We start from the raw sequence: 20,996 nt of genomic DNA, 5'->3' as shown, positions 1-20,996 counted from the left end.
GTGTGCATATATCTTTTTGAATTAGTGTTTTTGTGTTCTTTGGGTAAATACCCAGTAGTGGAATACCTGGATCATATGGTAGTTCTATTTTTAACTGTTTGAGGAATCTCCATACTGTTTTCCATAGTGGCAGTACCAATTTACATTCCCACCAGCCGTGTATGAGGGTTCCCTTTCTCCACATCCTCTCCAACACTTCTTATTTCTTGTCTTTTTAATAATATCCATTCTGACATGTGTGAGGTGATATCTCATTGTGATTTTGATTTCATTTCTCCAATAATGAGTGATATTGTGACAACATAGATGGACTTTGAAGGTATCATAATAAGCAAAATAAGTCAGATGGAGAAAGACAAATACTGAATGATTTCACTCATATGTGGAAGATAAAAGAAAAACAACAATAACAAACACATAGATACAGAGAATGGATTGGTAGTTACCAGAGAGGAAGTTGGGTGGGGGTAGGGCAAAAAGGGTAAAGAGGGACATTGGTATGGTGATGGGTCAAAACTAGAATTTTGGTGGTGAACACCAGATAATCTATACAGAAGTCAAGACATAATGAGGTATATGTGAAATTTAAATAATATTATAAGCCAACGTTACTTCAATAAAAAGTATTAAAAAATAAAATCATTATGCAATATTAGCCTTACTTTGAAAAATGTTGGGTATATAGTTGCTCTAACTTTAAAGTCTAAAATTCGTCAGAGGTTTGTTCTCTAGATCAGAATTCAGCAAACTGTGCTTGCAACTGGCTTCCTGTTTCTTTTTTAATAAACTTTTATTATAATACAGCCATGTCCGTTCATGTCTTTCTTGTGATTACTTTTGAGTTACAAAAGCAGAGTTGACTAGTTGGCACAGACACTGAATGGCTTATAAAGTCTAAAATATTTGCTACCTATCCCTTTAAGAAAACATTTGCTGACCTCTCCTCTAGATGAAGCCAATTTGATTAATTACTCCTGAGAGAAAAATACATTATTAAATATCATCACCTTTAAGTATAGCATTTAACAGATCCATCTCTAGCTTGATAATGATCTGAAAGTACATCAGTGTTATGAGAAAGGTTAACATGATTATTAAAGAGAAGTATGGAAAAAACTTAAGACAGAGAGGACAACTCACACAGGGCATACAGTGAGGAGGCCTGGGGTGGTCAGAAACAAGGGGTCATTCCATACCTATGGAGGAGAACGAAGGGTATTCTATCAGAACAGGCAAACTTCTATATGAAACAACTCTGGTATCTCATGCCTTAACTCAAATATAGAAATTATTTATCACTTACTTCACAATCCAGTGACATTGATAGGGATGGTGGCTTGGATCCATGTAGACATTTGGAGACCCAGGTTCTTTCCATGTGTGGTTCCATGACACCCTGGGGCCTCTGACAGAGAAGATAGCACATTGCAGGCTTTATAGTCCAGGCCTACACATGTCCCATATCCCTTCTGCCTATATTCCTGGGAGTATAACTTGGTTGTATGATCACGCTTACCTTTAAGGAAGACCAGAAATATAGCCTAATGGCTGTATGCACGGGAAAAAGCAGACATGGATTGGTGAACAGTCTTCTCCGTGCAGGTTTAGAGGTGGGGGTAAAACACATCCTGATTTATAAATTTGTAGGTTTGACATAGGCTTATCATGCTATGGAGAATAGTTCCAAATTAATTTTTTGAGGCAGCTACAATTTTCTGCTCAATCTATGGGTTTAGGCCACACTCCAGATGTAGAAGTTCCTGGCAAGGAGCTCCTTGCAAATCTCTCTCTATTCCTCTACCTCCGCCAGATGGTTAGAGTCATACTATTCAGAGTCATCTGCTGACCAGTACCATGGTGATCTCTTGAGAGCTTATCAGACACAGAATCTCAGGCTTCACCCCAGAAAGATCCCCAGAGGATCTGCATGTGCATCACACATTTCTAAGCACTGAGTTAATCTCTCTAGCCATGTCATGTGCTATTTGGTCTGCCAGTTCCTAAACATTCACCGACCACAGATGCTATAGTTGCCATTTTTATGCAGCTAAATATATAACTAATTTTATATTACTTTGGTTCAAAAACCTGTCATCATTAGATTTTCTTTTAAAGGGACCAGGGATTATTCCTTGTATTATCTTACATTGGTGTGAAAAAAAAAAATGTCAGAAATTTGAAATTGTTTTAGTGATTTGAAAAAGTAATCCCAAGGATAATTTCTACCCTTTTATTTAGCTGAGGAAGAAAGGGGTGAAAATTGCTACAGATTTCAAAGTAATGATTATGAAAGTCGGAGAAGGAGTTATTCCTATTTTTCTTTCACAATTGTCTTATTAGATATAGCAAAGGTATAATCAAAGTTAGTATAATGCTTCAAAGCATAGAAAATAGTAGTGTCACTTACAAACAGAGTAAATATTATGTGCAGGGTCTTTTTGTTGCTTAGTGTTCACATCTATATTTTTACCATGTTCCTGTAGTAATTAATATGAGTACTGTACTAGTCTGGGTTCTCCAGAGAAATATGTAGAAAGAGAGACTGATTTATTATCAGGAATTGGCCCACACAGTTATGGATGTTGAGAAGTCCTAGGATCTGCCGTCCGAAAGCTGGAGACCCAGAAGAACCAATGGTATACCTCTAGTCCACGTCCCGAGAACCAGGAAAACTGATGGTGTAAATTCCAGCCTGAGTCTGAGTCGGAAGGCAGAAGAAGGTTGATGTTCCAGCTCAGAGACAGTCAGGCAGAGAGAACAAGTTCTCTCTTACTCAGCCTTTTGTTTCTATTTAGGTCTTCAATGCATTGGATGAGGCCAATCCAGATTAGGGAGAGCAAATTTACTTACTCAGTCTACCGATTTAAATTTTAATCTCGTTCAGAAACACCATCACAAACATACCCAAAATAACGTTTAATCAAATATCTGGGCATCCCATGGCCCAGTTAAATTAACACATAAAATTAACTATCATAGGTACTATATCCCTGTTGTACTATTTGATTTTATAACCAATTGTTTTACTTATTACCTACTTTCTTATTCCATTATCTTTTGTCATTATGGAAAAATGTTTGGAATAATTATTATATTTCTGATTTATTATTATATTTCTGACTTTCCTTATCTATTTCTATGGAAATGAAATAACAGCATACATGCACACATGCAGACACACACAAAAAGTCAACTAAAAACGTGGTCATAATATTATCAGATATTTGAAATACTTCATTAGCTAACCAGATTTTAAGAGAAAGGAAAAGGAGATTTTTTTTCAACTAGGAGAAAGTTAATTAATATTAATTAAAATATTTCTGTAGAAAATAATCCAGCAAGTGATTTTTCCTTTAAGCTCTCTGTCCTTTTTCCCTACCTCAACATAGATATTTCTTGGAAAATATATATTTCACTTGGGAAAGGTAAATATTTTGTTGAATGTGTTGCATTTTAAATTTTAGAATCTAGAGACTTCTTATCCTTTCTCCAGCACCAATTTCAAGCAAAGTAAAAGAAAAATAATTACATTGAGGCTTAGGTCCCTGCTTAACTTTCTGTTCTGCCTCCTCCCTTGCACTCATATAACATGATGTCTATTTCATACACAAATACACACTTAGCATATCTCTAGCATTTTATTATAAAAGAAGTAGAAAAGGCTTTACAGTGTTTGGTCTGAAATATCTACAGATTCACCATTGGATAGCTGCATTTCTAGAAGATTTTATTAGCTCTTTGCTCCATATAAATAAATGATTTAAAGGAACTAATTCCTTTAAAATTTGGGTTTTTTAGGGCGAGTGAGCTGGCTAAACAGAAGATATTTACATACGCTCTGATGTTTCTTTCTGCCCACCAAAGTAAGATATAATTTATGTATTCTGCCTGGCAACGCCTGGTTTCCTTTATCCCATTAGTTGGGGCACACCTCAGTCAGGCTCCCATAATAAGCATCCTAGTTGGGCAGACAGTGAACAAGGCTGGTAACCTGGAACCAGTCTTAGGGCAAGATCAGCCTGAAGAAAAGACTGAAGGGCAGCAGGAGGGGAATAGTGACAAACCAACAGGGGGGCTATTTCCATGGTGCTGCAAATGTTGCCTCGGAGGAAGAGAGCCATCTCTGGGTATTTTATATCATCTGATTAAAACAACCATAGCTTTTTATTGATCTGGATCTTTACTACTTTAGGTAGAGATAGTACTTTTCCCTTTTAGGATACTGATTCAAGAAGCGTTTATTTCCTAAGCCTTCCCATGGCTCAAGGTTGAGTCAGAGTATTTGAATGTTACAGGAAGTGGCAGATTACCAGATTCCCTGTAAATGGGATGCTATGTGTAAAACTGCCTCCTGCGGCATTATTCTGGAGACACATTCATCGATTAGTAATTGGGATAAGGAGGCCTCAGGAAAAGTATATCTAGACTTCTATGTTTACTACACAGCTTTCAAGAGGCAGGGAGGAGCCAGAAGAGCAATTAAAAGTCATAGAACATTCTCAGAAGGTAATCCTTGTTGTGACCTCCCCGACTAGGTAATTTATAACAGAAAATGAACCAAAGTGGGAAATTCTCATTAAGTGTTGGAGTAGAAACTCAGAAAAGTTAATTGATGATAGATGCTATCTCCCCTGCACTACACATTCAAGTTAAAATGTGAACACTGAGAGTCTGAGAAAGTCAGTTTAACAGACCTAGATATATTCCTTTTGGGGATCAATACTTCTGCCTTTAAAGTACAGATATCCACAATTAAATGACTTACATTCTGAAGGAAAGTAATTTCAAGTAATGGTTTTATTAACCAAAGAATAAAAAAGAAATTACCTGTTTTGCAGCTGCTTAAGTGGGTCAAACGCTTAAAGAAAAGAATGCAGTGGCTGCCTCGGGCAGAGAGATGATGAATATAAATCAAATCATAATGTGATATGACTTCTCCACTTAAAAGGCTTTTTAGAAATCATGTTCTGGGCCGCCCCCCCCCCCCCCAAAAAAAATGTAGCAAGAGTCTGGTAAGTTCTGTGTGACCTGAACAAAAATCCAGGTAAACACATGTAGGCTGAGTGCATTACGCTGTAAATGTGCTCAGTTCAGTACATTCACTCAACAGACATTTATCAAACAGGAACTTGATGCCAAGCATGACACAAACTATACTTTCAAAAGCCTGTATAAGTAAAAGAAAATGACAACACGCTATGCTTTCAGGACAGTCCAATCTAATGGAGGATATAAACGGAGGAATGATCAAAACAAGGCAAAGCAAGAAGCCTGTGACAAGTACCAGACATCAACAGTGACTGAGGAACTGGAGGGCAGGAGCTGAATTTTAACGCCAGAGGAACAGGAAAGCTTCACAAAAGACATAACTTTGAGCTGGGACTTGACAAATATCTATAATTTTGCCAGTTAAGGAGAAGTGGATAAGAATTGCAGGCAAAGAGAACAAAAGATGAAAATGCCCAGAAGTGGCATATTTTAAGAAAGATGGGAAATTTGGGCAGTTCTTGCATGGTGAAGTGGTGTGAAATTGAGCTACAAATTAGAATTGGATCTGGGGCTGGCCCAGTGGCATAATGGTTAAGCTCGCATGCTCTGCTTCAGTGGCCTGGGGTTCACAGTTTCAGATCCCAGGTACAGACCTATGCGCTGCTTATCAAGCCATGCTGTGGCGGCATCCTACATATAAAGTAGAGGAAAATGGACACAGATGTTAGCTCAGGGTCAATCTTCCTCGGCACAAAGAGGAGGACTGGTGGTAAATGTTAACTCAGGGCTAATCTTCATCAAAAAAAAAAAAGGAAGTAGCATTGGATCATATTATAAAGCACTTTATATGTTTTATATATGTACACTTATGTTCACATAAGAATGTGAATTTTTTCCAGACTGGGAATGAGGAATCATTAAACAGTCTATTTAGATTAATTTTAATTCATAATGCCAATATTTTTTTAATATTTTGGAAAAATAACACTGGATATGAAGAATCAATGTGGGGAGGAAGTGGTTATCGTGATGTGAGTTATGAGTCTATTACAGGAGTGGTCACAGGAAAGACAGGAAAAGGTATATTTAAGAAATATTTCTGACATAGCTGATTGGATATTGAGAAAGAGGAAGAGAGAGGATTTGGGGATGATACAGGTTTATTGCAAAAATACATAATTTCTATCAGTGTGGGAAAGAAAACTTAACCTGGTAAAGCTGTATAAATTCAAGAAATGACAGATCAAATTCTTACCACCTACACTGAATGGTATGGGTTATTAATTGTGTTCTCTTTCAAGATAGCAAGTAGGGAGACTCTCACAGGTGACATATTCTAAAATATGTGTGGAGAGGGCAGTTCAGGAGCATCCATTTTTTCTCCCAAACCTGAGAAAATAGAATGAAACAAAATTAACCAGACTATGTTATTGATACTTGGATGATAGCAACGTGGAGGTCGTATCTTACATTCAAAGACAGTGTTTGCACCAGATATTTCTTTTAGAGACTGGAATATTTAAAGGAATTTTAAATTATATTTTGTTCATTTAATTTTTAAATTTATTTTCAGATTTTGATTTGACATTCTAGAAAGTCTAGAATTTAAACACCCACCAGAGAGACAGTATCTCACAGTGGTTAACAGGGAAGATTCTAGACCCAAATTGCCAGGTTCAAATACTCCCTCTGTCATTCATTAGCTGTGCAAATTAGAGCAAGTGACTTACATTCTCTTTGCCAAGTTTCTTCATCTGTAAAACAAGAATGGTAATAGCCAGTACTATGGTTATCAGAGTACTGTAATTACAGTGAAGAATGAATAATAAAAAGCAAACATTAATAGTGCTCTGGCAAGGGCTAAGCACTGATCTAAGCATTCTGCAGATATTGTCTCATTAATTCCTTACAAACAGCCCAAAGATTTTTTATTATTACCTTATTTACAGATGAAGAAATCATGGTACAGAGTTCTTGAGTGACTTGCCAAGTCCAGTAGCCAGAGTTTGGCAGACTCACTATTTGAACTCAAACAATGAGTCCACTGTCTGTCTTACAACCATTTTACTTCTTTGATTCTTTTATGGGTGATTTTATTTTAAGTTTGTAAGTAGCAGAGCGCATACGTGTGAAGTATTTAAAACAGTGTCTGGTATTGATTAAGTGCCAGTAAATGCTGTCTGCCGCTCCTTCTCTTTTTTCTACTACAACTCAATAGTGAAGTGTGAGAGAATGAATAGCTGAAGCTGAAGTGCCTTAGATAAATACAACACCTTATATACAAACACACACAGCGTCTTCTCATCAGTATAACTCTCACTGTGTTAGAGAAGTCTCTATCACAGCAGCTTGTTACTGGTCATATTCTGTTTGTTTTGTTTTGTTTTGTTTTTATCTGGTTTATTGTCTGTCTAGCTTACTAGATTATGAACTCCATAAAAGCAGAAAGCTTGTTTCCCTTCTTTCTATTTTACACCCAGTGACTAGCAAAGAGCAGAACACATCATAGGTACTCAGTAAATATTTATAATAAGGAAGGGTGAACATAATAGAAATAAGAAGGGAACAAAACACTTTTTCCCTTTGTCACTTGCAGAGCCTATCACAAAAACATGGAAATGAGAACATATTGCATTATTTTTCTGTAACCATTACAAGGTTACAACTAGGCTCTGGGTGTAAAGACTGTGTGCATGAAAGAATCATACACAGGCATTCTCAGGCCCACTTATAGATACTATTGCCTTTCCTCCCTGGATCTCCTACCCACTTTGTCTCAGGAGTTGCATAAGAAGGCAAATCTATTTCCCAGAGTTACAGCCAAGATGACCATCAGCTCCAGAAACCTGTGAAAGGCCTTCTATGAAAGATGTCTTGGTTTTGGAGGGAAAATATTTGAATCCAAAGATGAAGTTTTTCTTTCTTCCAAAAGAAATTTATATTAGTTTATTGTTCAGAGAAGACTGAGACTTGGAAGGGCAACAGTGAAAACTAGAAAACATCACTGAGTGTAAGGAAGTGTCATTAGAGACTGAGGCCAAGATTGTCCACACCTCGTAGTCCCAAATATTAGGAATGGGTGCCAAAGGTGGACAGTAAAGAAGGCCGACAGGAAGAAAATTGATTCATTTGAAATACGGTACTGGAAGAGAGCTCTACAGATAGCCTGGGCTGCAAGAAAGACAAACAAATGGGTCCTAGAGCAAATTAAGCCCGAACTATTGCTGGAGGCAAAATGATAAAACTGAGGCTGCCCTACTTTGGGCCCATCATGGGAAGGCAAGATTCTTTGGAAAAGATAATGATGCTGGGAAAAGTGGAAGGCAGCAGAAAAAGAGGAAGACCAAACATGAGATGGATTGACTCCTTAAAGTAAGCCACAGGCATAAGTCTATAGGAGCTGAGTAGGGCTGTTGAGAACAAGACATTGTGGACATCACTCATTCGTAGGGTTGCCAGGAGAAGGAGCCTACTTCACACCACGTAACAACATTGTGCAGAATAATATGCCACCTACTTACTTACCCTTGCAGAATTTATATATCTTATTCCTACTCCATGAGATAATCCTACCAAGAAATTTTCTTCCCTTTATGTTCTTAGCAAGAATAAGCTATAAGACAGTCTTGCGATGTCTATTTTAATATCTGAAATTAGAAACTAGCTTTCAAGGTTTTGGAACACAGGAATATAATATAAAGGAACATGAAGAGGGTATATAAAGAAGAGAGTGGAAAGCAATGATTTAATAGTGGAAGTTATTTTCTTACATGGAGACTTTTGGAGAAATGGACACAAGAAAGAAGATATAAAAGCTTCTCAAATGTCAATTTCTTTCTTGGTACTGATTTTCACCTAAAAATGTGTTTGATATCAGATTTGTAAATTGCTTAGGATTGCACACTCTTTAGATGATTGAAAGAGTTGCTATTATTTTATTACATATATAACAAATCAGTATAGGATAATAATGTATTGATGTCCACATGAATACAAGGTAGACAACTGTTCATTTTCTCTGATAGGCATGTGTTTAAAGTTTTAGTCAGTAAAAAGACTGCTGTTTTATTATAGCAAAATTGTAATCTAAATAAATATAAAATTTAATTCTGAGGGGAAACAGTGGAATCATGTGAAGAAAAAGGAAGAATGTCAGGGATAGAACGTCAACGAGTTTTCTACGGTGAGAGGAAGAGAAAAGCGGATTGATACGTTGTAAACAAAGACATCATAGTTAAACTTTCAATTCTAACCTGAGTCTATTTCTCTATTAAATCAGATGAAATTCTTACTGTCTTTTTAAATTGACTTTGCTGTCATCTTTAAATATTTAATAAAGCAGTAACTCTTTTAATATACATACATGGTCCTTAAATTATATACACTAATGGTTATGCTTTTCTTATGCTACAGAAATTTAGGTTTAGTGATACAAATGATAGCATATAGCGTTGTCACTTCTTAAAATTATAAACAATCAGATATGTTATACCATAAAAATCTTGAAAGAACATGAATGAATATTCAACTAATGTATTTTTTTTTTAAGATTTTATTTTTTTCCTTTTTTTCCCCAAAGCCCCCCAGGTACATAGTTGTATATTCTTCGTAGTGGGTCTTTCTAGTTGTGGCATGTAGGACGCCGCCTCAGCGTGGTCCGATGAGCAGAGCCATGTCCGCGCCCAGGATTCGAACCAATGAAACACTGGGCTGCCTGCATCGGAGCGCGCGAACTTAACCACTCGGTCACGGGGCCAGCCCTCAACTAATGTATTTTTACAGTGTTTTCAACTGCTGGCTGCTTTATAGGCTTCTGTTGTTTCTTACATTCAAATTATTTTTATTTAATTCAAAGCTCCTTTTTTAAATACATGGGTTCCATGCATTTTTGCCTACATAAAATAGAATCTTTTTTTTGTGATTTTATGAGCCATCCTCTGTGTGCAATATCCTTACTGGATATAACTGTGTACAAACACTCCTTGGTCCACGATCTATATTGTAAACAGAATTTAAACATATCACTCGAAAGGAATGATGGAATTAATTTAAAATACTTCAGATAATTTCAAAAATTAATGTCTGCAGTATAGAAATATCTATGGAAAAGGACTAGATTTATTTTTTTAAATGTCAGAAATAGCACTTGATTTGTGGTACAAAGAAATGAGTTGTGATAAGAGACAAGGCAGAGAATGAAATGAATGACAGTGGTTTTTGTACAACTAGGTCTCGCTTTATAGAATAAATGTACTCTTCAAAATATGGAAAATTATTTTTAAAAATAAAGTATTAGTGTACACATAGCAAAACCCACTTCTAAAAGGAAATGTGTGTGTGTGTGTGTGTGTGTGTGTGTGTGTGTGTGTGAGTTTGTCTGTGTATCTATGCTCAGTGCTTTGCATCTAGTCAGAAAGGGCACACCCAGCTTTTGGAAAAAGCCTATTAAGGCTTTATGTGTATATCCACATCACAAATTCCAAATCCTAGCCTTGAAAATGTTTTTACATGGCTTATATATGAAAGCACTTGTACATTTACATTGACGTAGAAGTAACATACCACCTAGATGGTGAGGATAGTATTGGGAAAGATTCTCATAGAATTTCAATATCTAGATGACAAACTCCATGAGGGTAGGTGTTGTTCTATGTTTTGATCACTGCAATGTCCTAAGCCTCTGGAACACTATGTTGTACATAGTGAGCTCTCAGCAAATGTTTGTTGAATGAATGAATGGACAATTTGTAAATGGTCACCCTTCTAATAAGTTTTAGACTATAAAAATGAGAATGTAGCCAGCTGTAAGTTACTTGTCTTTGGCAGGTGGTGGCAAAGCCGAATATGTTGGTTCCTAAGGCAGTAATACTGTCTTTCAATAGATTTTTTTTACTGTTAAACGTTCAACCAAGGTAATTTATTCTAAAACAGAATTTCCAGGCAAACATCTTATATTCTTATACTCTCTATACCTCCCTATTTAAATCATTTCATGATTTACAAATCACTTCTACATGAGGTAGATGAACACGGTAATCATCAATTTTATTTTGAAGGTTTATTTATCCATTCAGTAAACACTTAGCAAGTGCTTTCCTTCAGCAGTATGCTAAGTAGTGAGGATATAATTATGTACACATGGCTGCCATGGTCCCTGTCCCACGGGTATTTCCTCTTGTGAAGAAACAAATAAAAAAACAAACACATACATGAGTGAAATAAATCTGTCTTGTGATAAGTGCTTTACGCAAAATAAATGGAGATTGGAGTTTGGGGACTGAATGAGTCTGTAGTTACAGTGACCAGGGAAAACAATTTTGAGGAGATAACATGTAAGCCGAGATCTGAAGGTTAAGTTTAGCTTAGAAAGGACTTCCTTATTTGGTTAGGACCTAAACTATCTCTAAAGGCAGACATATATGCCATTTTGAGGGAAGGTGAGAGAGGATACTATACCTGTGATGTACAAGAATCAGTAGACTTGGAAATGCTTGCATCCTATAGTAATGCCCCTTTACCAAACTGGAAACTTTCCTATTCTGTCAAGTATTTATTATGAGGCACCCATATGTTTTTATGTTGTTCAACCAGTGTTTAGGATGTTAAAATACCTGCCTAATCTAAAATAAATAAATAGAATTTTGATAATACCCAAACAAATGCAGTATAATTTTATATATTGTTTTGACTATATTTCTATTTTTTATTTGATTTCTTTATCTTATACATGTTTCCCAGGATAGTCCACTGGTCTTACAATCTGACAGGAATGTAACAGTGAATGCAAGAAATCACATGGGGCAGTTAACTGGACAGCTGACAGTAGGTGAGTGCTTTGGGGTAAAGATTGCTGCTACTATTTTACTCCATTTAAAACTCTGTGGTTGTTGAAAATTGGGAAAAGCAAAGTATGTTATTTATCTAATATGTAACTAGACATCCCATTATGGCCCAATTATCTTGCACATCATTTGATTTGTTGTAAGGCTACTTATGGTTTCCTCTATTTGGTACTTATTACTCTTGTCAGTGTGCTATGAGACTGAATTACATGCATTTTGTCATTAGTACTCTTAATTAATAAAATGTACCATTTTCCTAACAAATATCTCTCTTGTATGTGTTAAATTATAGTAAACAGGCTTAAAAAAACGTGAGATATAACATCATGTGGTCTATGTATTTTTTGTTTTAGGCAGCTATTTTTCCAATAAATATTATTATCTGCTATATAAGTTAGAAATGACGTAGTTGAATACACTAAATCTTAACATTTATCAATTATGTATAAATTTGATGTTCAAATTATCTATATTTTAAAGTTCCTAGTTTGAAGTTATAAATAGAAATTAATGATAAAATATATTAATGTTTTCTCATCTTGTCAGAAGATTTTAATTTAGAGACTCATATGGCATAGTGTTATTATTTGACTCAATTTTTATAAGAAGAAAGGCAAATTAAAAGTCAGTTGTAATTATGTAAAATAATACAAATATTTGATTTGTCTGGAATTGCTAAAACTTTTTAGACTGCTGTATTTTTCTGTGTGAAAATTACCTAATACTTACTGATAATCTGTGTGTGTGTGCATGTGTGTATTTTATATATGTATATGAAAGTATATACAATTTTGAAGACTGAGTTACCCTTATCTTAATGAGCAATTAATCATTATTTTAATGCAAATGCATGTTTTCAGTATTTCTAATTAAATTACACAAGAAAATGACATTTGAAATGTGAGATTTATAAACATGAACTTGATTCTCTCCACTTCCTTTGTAAGTATACAAAACACTTTTTGATATAGTCTTCACTTTAATGACGTGTAAGGGAGGAAGAAATATTCCTATACCCTTCTATGCTTCTTCTGGTTTGTCTAAGAATTAACTTAACATAAGACAGAATAATAGGAGAAAAATCAAACAAGTTTAATAACATGTAGACATGGAAGATACCCAGGAAAGCTGAGCAACTTGCCAAAATGGCAGAAGCCACCACCTTAAATACCATCTTCAGCTAAAGACAAAAGAGGATATTGGTGGGGAATGGTTTGGTACTTCAAAGAGGAGGAAGGCAATTCACATTGAGATGAAAAAACTAATGTTTGGTAAACAAATGTTTTCCACACCTTGCTAAGAGAATGGGACATGGAGAGGACTTTGATCAAATGGGCCTTGCTAGGTTCCTCTCTGTTTGCCACACCCAGTTCATATTATACTAGAGTTATCCATGGTGATAACTGCTTCCTGGAATAGACCTTCTATCTAAACTTCTTTTAGGCAGTTAGGGAGAAGGTCAGGTTTCTTCCTGAGTCTTTGGTTCTTAAAAATAATCAAGCCAAGGAAACACATTTTGGAATAGCAAATTCTGCTCCCCTACAGACGCCAAAAGTGAAACTTAGATTGTTACCAAACAAGGTTCATTTTTGCCCATTGCCCAGAAAGCCAAACACCAAGATGACAAGATTGCAGCAGAGAGAAAGTTTAATCACAAAGCTGCCAAGTGAGGAAAGGGGAGAATGAGTCTCAAATCCTCCTCCCTGAAAATAGGGACTCAGGGATATTTATGGGATGGGGCCAAGGTGGTCTGAAATGTGGAGAGAGATGATTGGAGGTGAGAAGAGGTGAGATAATTGATGATGTGCACAAGGGTAGTCAGACTCCATGTCTCTTCATAGGACCCATGTTCACAAATTGGGGGCATTAGCATGATCTGAGGGTGGAGTTTTTAGAATCTTGACGTCAAAGGGTCACTTATCAGAAATCTGCATGGGCCCAGTTGATGAGTTGGTGGTCTCATCTGGACTAAAGTGGACAAGGGGTTCTAATTCCTGAAAAACAGCTCAAACACCTATTACCACGGTGACTAAGGATCCAGGGAACTGTTATCTATAGGACCCTAGTGGGAGTCAGATAGCGTATTGCCTAAGCAGCGCAGTTAACAATGGGTGGGTAAATAATCAAAAGCTATAATCAGTAATTGCAGAAAGGAAAAGAAAACTTTAGTTACTAGCTATTTAATCATCAATGGCTAACTGTTTACTAGTTTCAGGCACTCAATTTAAATGATCACACTAATTCACTACTGTTATGTTGGAACTGCAGAAAAAGGCCTAAACTGGGCAGATTTTCCATATCATAATTTTTTTAATGTTGAGAACTCTTTAGCTAGATAGAACTTTCCTTTGCATTCTGTTCTTGATTAAAAGAAAAAAAAGAGGTTCTTAGTGGAAATGCTAAAATGTAAATTAAACACACAAAAACTGTATATCAATGTCCACTGTCAAATACAATAGCTGCTAACTACTGCCTGTAAAGCAAAGCAGCTGTTTGATTATATGGTGTGTAGTCAAATACCATTTCCGTTTTGCTGCACAGTTTCCTGTAGGAAATATAAAGAACAATAGTATTGTACCTGTGTTTTCACCCACTGTTCCAAACTGATTTTAATGTAGTGTTAATATTTGCCAATTGAGAAAAAAGAGAGTGTTAAAGAAAATTTCAACCTAGTAAATTTGTAAATCTAATTGGCTTTATTTAGTGATTCATGAATCCATGAATCAGACAACATCCCATCTAGTAAGTAGAATATCTGTGCTCCAAGGAACTGTACAAAATGAGAGGTTTTATAGGCAGGAAGGTGGGGCAGGGGGGTTATTAGCAGAAAAAAGACAGGACTATTTTTAGGCCAGGCCATCTCCTCTTGGGGAAGAAGGGAATGGCTGGGATCTTTATCTTCTGAGGGATGGAGAGGGCCCAGGTGTGACACATTACCTTACTGATGCTTGACCAGAAAATCCCCAACTAGTCAATTAAGATTTCATTTCTGGAAGAGGTTGAAATTGCAATTAGACCAGGTGTTAAATCTAGGTTTGGTATCATAGGTGTTGGCGTGAGTGACACCATTTTGGGCATGTGGTTTTCTTAACAAGAGAGAAGAAAGAGAAAGAGAAAGGGTAAGGGATAGGGGAAAAAGGTTAAGCTTAGTTTTAAATGAAACAAATCAATAAGTTAATGATACAGCAGCGTATTTCTGTGGATGGAAGTACACTCATTCTAGTGAGGCTTCCTGGTCCTCTGGGTGACTGCGGGTGACCTCCATCTTTTCATTGCTTTGTATTTTTCCATAAACATACAGAGAACAAAGGAAGAAATAGATGAAGGGGAGTGGGGAGGGAATAATGTATTCAAATTTGGAGTCAAATCATGTGGGACTCTGAAAAATAATTTCTCTCTTGGAGTCTCAATTTCTCATATCTAAATTAGAGGTAAGGACACTTAGTATGAATTATAAGAATTGGGGCAGCATCAGTGTCTGCAAAGGGTAGGTAATTATATTTTGAATCTGTTATTATTTTGATGATGGTGATTGTAATTTTTGATACCACTTAAGTTACAAATACATTGCTGTTATGTGAGAGATCTCATGATGATTTTCCATCCATTGTGACAGTAGTTGAGAAATGTATGTTGGATTACAATACTATTGCGGAGATATACTACAAAAAACATCACAAAAAGTGTATCTGATGTGTGGAAAATTTTTGAATCAGGTCAGGATAAAATTATCTTTAGGTAGAATTCTAAGAGATAAGGTGAATTCAAGCAATCTATTCAATCAGCATTCATTTTTAAGGATTTTAATTTTAATGTATTGACGTAAAGTAACTGTTCTAACCCTGTTTTCCTGTTTCTTCTTTTTCTTTTTTTCAGTTTTTGTTTAGGGGGTGTGGTCTTTTTTTTTTTTTGGAAGCGAAGGTTGGCCCTGTGTTAACATCTGTTACCAATCTTCCTTTTTTGTTTTTCTCCCCAAAGCCCCCGTACATAGTTGTATGCCCTAGTTGTCAGTCATTCTAGTTCTTCTATGTGGGATGCTGCCACAGCATGGCTGGATGAGCAGTGTGTAGGTCTGTGCCCAGGATCTGAACCAGTGAACCCCAGGCCACGAAGCAGAGCTTACAAACTTAACCACTCGGCCATGGGGCCAGCGCTAGGGGTGTGGTCTTGATTGTAATATAGCATGATACTATTTTGCAGTATTTAAAAATATACTAGCACAAAAAGGTAATAATATTTATGAAAAGTTCACTTATTCTTCATTTTATAAGTAAAACAATTGTAATTTCTATCCTAAATCTATCCATTACTATTCGAAAAGTATAGTCAATTCTACCAATGTGACAGACTGAATATTTTCCCACATTTTATTCCCATTATATATGGCAAAAGAAAATCTCTCTTATAAGTAGCTACCTGTACCATTTTTTCCAAAATTATATATAACATAGTTCAGCAAAGCAAATATTCATTTCCCTTGTACCCTGCCCGTCTACTTTTGTTTACAAGCTTAGATTCTTACTGATTCTGTTACCAGGGCTGTATGTAGTCCAAGGCCTGGGCAGACCTGGTGTGTTCACTTTAATCTAGACTCCCTCTAAGAAGATGAAACCAGATTATTTTGAACCCTAGAAGTGCAAATAAAATACTTTATACATATGCCAGCTCACACATAATCAAAACTAAATCTAAACATTTTTAGACTTTGGGTAAAAATAATCAACTTGACAAATATTTTTTGTGTGTTTATAAAGTTGTAGGTACCTCCCATGAACCCTGACTGTAATTTTTCATGACCTTCAATATGTAAAAGGACATTAATGAACTCAAGATATCTTCCTACAAATTTCTCTTCTTAGAATAAAGCTGAAAGAGAGGAACCAGATTGTTTTTGGGAAGGGGTTAAACTACAGCATCCCGAGCCTTTAGGCTCCTTGAGCAAACAGCAAGAACCTTCTTAAACAAGTCTCAAAATCACTCTCTAGTTCAAAATTTCTCTTTTTCCATCTGTAATTACTGTGTTAGCAAGATATTTCTTTTTTATATGTGACAAAATAGTGTGCAATTTTAGGTGTTATATGTTTTTATGTGTTGATAGCACGATACTTTATATTTTTCAAGACATTTCCATCAAATAATATAGATAAAAGCTATGAATTATGCACCATTTTTTGTGAAGCTTATTGTATTCACTTAGGAAACTGCTAAAATGTGATATATAGAATAAAAATCATTTCTTTAGGGCAGTGCAGATGAAATATTGTCATGTTTTGATATAAACTTTGTTCATAATACTGATAATAGTAATAATTAATGTGGTTGTAATTGGATTTGCTAAAAATGTAAAGACCTTTCCTACAATATCATGGGGATGATTAGTTATCTTTTATTTACCAAGAACATTGCATTGGTCTATAATGGGAAAAATTTAAACTACTTTTATAAGCAGTTTAAAAAATATAAATGTTGATATTAGCAAAATGATTTCTCTTCAATAACTCTTAGCCAACTTGATTAAGGTATTAAATTATATGTTGCTTTTTCTTACATTACATTAGAAAGTACTGTTTGTCAGTGATAAAGCAGTACTAAAATTTGATAAGATTTTTTTCCCCTCTCATATGCCTTTTGTCATCAGTCTACAGCTGGAGAATAAAAGTAAAAGGAGAATAAACCGAAAAATTGAACAGGGAATGATATTAATGAGTAGAGCTAGTTTTGTTTTTAGTTTTTTTTTTTTAGTAGCCTCTCTTATGTAAATTTCAGTCACAAACAGTGACTTTTGAGACACCCAGAATGACTGCTGTGTGGTCCTGTTCTGGAAACGTAAGTGCCACAATGCTACATCTGTATCACTATCCCAGTAAAACATTAAGACTGAGTATTAAATGATTGGAACGTCATTGTTCTGAAAGTTTAATTTTAAAATGTGCTTAAAACTACGATCTTATGCTTCAAATCGGATCTCATATTTTATCATAATTTTCTTTATTTAATGCTCAATAAACTTAGGAGAATGAATTAACTCCTAGGAACTGCTAGCTATTATTGTCAGAATCATTTACTCATCTTTGATATTCTCATTTCCATTTATCAAAAATCAGTGCCATAACCAAACTATATGAAAACCTTAATTACAATCTATAATTCCTCCTTTTTCTGTCTTTCTTCGGTAATTCTTCAATACTTAAAGTCACAGCTGCTTTAAGTCTGACTATGTGGTAATAAGAAAGAATGTCATTTGCAAGAAATCAAACAAAGTGATATTCACATTTAGTGCTAGTTTTCTTTTCCTATTTCATGTTTTGAGGCTTAAACACCACAAAAATGAAAACAGTTATAGACATCTTCTGCAGCAGAGCTGACTCTCCGGTTTCTTTTGAGGTCTGGGTGCTTGCCTTCATTCCCCAGGGGGATTATGAGGACGCCAGGCAGGGAGTGGAAGTGACGAGCAGCAGATGTGCCAGAAGAGAAGTGTCAGTACTGGTTCTTTGACTTTTCCAGGGGCTGTCAATCAGCTACATACTTAAAAATCAAATTTGTTTTATTTGTGACTAGAGAAGATGCGCTTAACAAGAAAACTAACACATTAGGATTCTGGAAGGAAAATATTTTTCTTTGATATCTTTTCTTATCATTTTGAGTCAATATACACAAATAATAAAGTTCATAGGCTGAAACAATCATTTTTAAAATACAGCATGTTTATAAGGCTATAGATAAAAATATACAAACCTACAAAGTTACATTAGAATTAGTACACTGTTTATCCATAAGAAAGCTATTTGTATCCTATAGAATGATTAGTTAAACTATATTGACCTTCCTGGTAGTAAAGGTGCAAAGGGAAGTGTGACTAACGACAATCCCACTATAATTAAGGAGAAAACATGAGCTTCTTATGGAAAACCAAAGTGCTTTTCTAATATATGTTGAACAAATGTACACATCGTATAACAGAAAGGAAACTGGATGATCTAATGTATACTACTGTTAGCAACTCTAAATCAAAAGGAGAAATGGGGGGTCGGCACAGTGGCGCAGTGGTTAAATTTGCACTTTCTGCTTTGGCAGCCTGGGGTTCGCCAGTTCGGGTCCCGGGTGTGGACATGGCACCCCTCACCAAGCCATGCTGTGGCAGGCGTCCCACATATAAAGTAGGAGAAGATGGGCAAGGATGTTAGCTCAGGGCTAGTCTTCCTCAACAAAAAGAGAAGGATTGACAGCTGTTAGCTCAGGGCTTATCTTTCTCAAAAAGAAAAAAAAAAGGGAGACTTGGGAGTGCTAATACTATAGCATAGAGCTGTAAAAAATGCTGAGAGCGCGACAGCAAAATGCAGTTCGATAAAATAATTGTAGAGGGCAAGAAATATAACACATTTACTGGTTCAACTTAATTCAGGGATAAAAATCTAGATTTATCTGCAAGAAATGCTATGTGTGTCTTTTAAGTATTCCTTAAATGATAATACTTTCAATTGGGTTTGTCATTGGTCACATGAAGTGAGAACCCCAAAAGTTAGTGATTGTTGCTGGATCTTTTCATTTCCGGAATAAAGTGAACTGATGATAAAACTGACATCCTTTAGTGAAAACTGAAGACCTTAAGACTCTAAACTCTGTTGAAGCTCTTCTGCCCATTTCAGTGCATCCTTCAACATTCAAGACAGACAGACAGACAGACGCCCACGTACATACACACAGGCTTCCCCACAGACTTGGTAGAAGGAAAGTACTGGGAAGGAAAGCCAGTACAACCTCAAAGAAGCATTTCTGAGTCTACTATTGCACCAGGAGGATCGAGTGAGACGTCAGCGTTTTATTTCATGTGATATGCTACAAGATAATTTGAGTCTGGAAACTTTTCCAAAAATCTTTACTAGTCACCTACCATGGCAAAATAAAACCTCAGTAATGCAAGCAGAGAGTGAAATTATATAATTTTAAGGGAAACTCTGTAACTATTAAGAATTTAATATACAATAATCCTTATTGTTTAAAACACTGAGTATTTTTTTTAATGTTCCACAAATTTCAGTTGATCCATGTATCCAAAGATTTCACAGTATCATACACAAAACATGCTTGCTGGAAAGGCACTTTATTATAACTAATTATTTAAAGACGTTATAGGGGCTGGCCCTGTGTCTGAGCGGTTAGTTCCACCCACTCCACTTCTGTGGCCTGGGTTTGTGGGTTCTGATCTGGGTGTGGACCCACATTACTCATCAACCTTGCTGTGGAGGCGTCCCACATACAAAATAGAGGAAGACGGGTGCCGATGTTAGCTCAGGGCTAATCTTCCTCAAGCAAAAAAAACCAAGGGGGATTGGCAGTGGATGTTAGCTCAGGGAGAATTTCCTCACCAAATAAATAAGTAATAAAAAATTAAAAAAATAAAAAGAAGTGCAATTTAAAAGATGTTATAGAAAAAAATCAGAGCATATATTTAATGAAAATGATTTTAAAAATAGAGGAATATATGGATTTTTACTAATAACATTATGAGGATGATAATGTGATTTATATAATATACCAAAATGTTATAGAAGAGTATGTTCATCTAGAAATCATAATTTCCAAAGAAACTAGTTTTAGGAGGGAATTATATTTTAATAGTGATTAGCACTGATTCTGGAGCCAGCTAAATCCCGGATCTATCACTTCCCAGCTCTGTGATCTTATGCAAGTTACTCTGGGCATCCCCTCCAGGCTTCTGTGGGGACAATATGAGTATTCATCTCATACAGAAGATGTGAGAATTAGAGAAGTGAATATCGTGATGTGTTTGGAACACTTTCTGGAGCATAGTATGCATTTTACATATATATATATGTATACGTTAGTAGTTGTAATTTTTATTAGCTCTACATGCACATAATACTATACAATTGACCAGGCCTCTGGGTTTTACTTTCCTTATCTGTGAAATGAGTGTTATGCTAGATTGTCTCCATGGTCCTTTCCTGTTCGAAGTCTACAAGTAAAAAACTATTTTCCACCTTCAAAGGAGGAAATTAGTTGATGAATCCTCTGGTCCATTAAATTCCCCATATTCAGTAGTCCTGAAAAAATGACTCTAATTTGATTTTCTGACATCTAACCACATATTATAAGTATATCTTTTTCATCTAAAATGAAGAATGTAAATAAGCACAACTAAAT

General features: G+C 35.7%; 1 protein-coding gene across 1 annotated transcript in view; it reads left to right on the top strand.

Annotated features, from left to right (window-relative positions):
* Positions 1–20,996, top strand: part of SGCZ (sarcoglycan zeta) — a 430,925-nt gene that overhangs the window by 316,213 nt on the left and 93,716 nt on the right. The window contains exon 3 of the mRNA XM_046648788.1: positions 11,728–11,815. Within this exon, the coding sequence (XP_046504744.1) occupies positions 11,728–11,815 (88 nt within the window). The remainder of the gene's footprint in view (positions 1–11,727; positions 11,816–20,996) is intronic.

The sequence above is a fragment of the Equus quagga genome, chromosome 22 (assembly GCF_021613505.1).
Source record: "Equus quagga isolate Etosha38 chromosome 22, UCLA_HA_Equagga_1.0, whole genome shotgun sequence".
Taxonomy (NCBI): Eukaryota; Metazoa; Chordata; class Mammalia; order Perissodactyla; family Equidae; genus Equus; species Equus quagga.
This window is presented reverse-complemented; position numbering and strand designations above follow the sequence as displayed.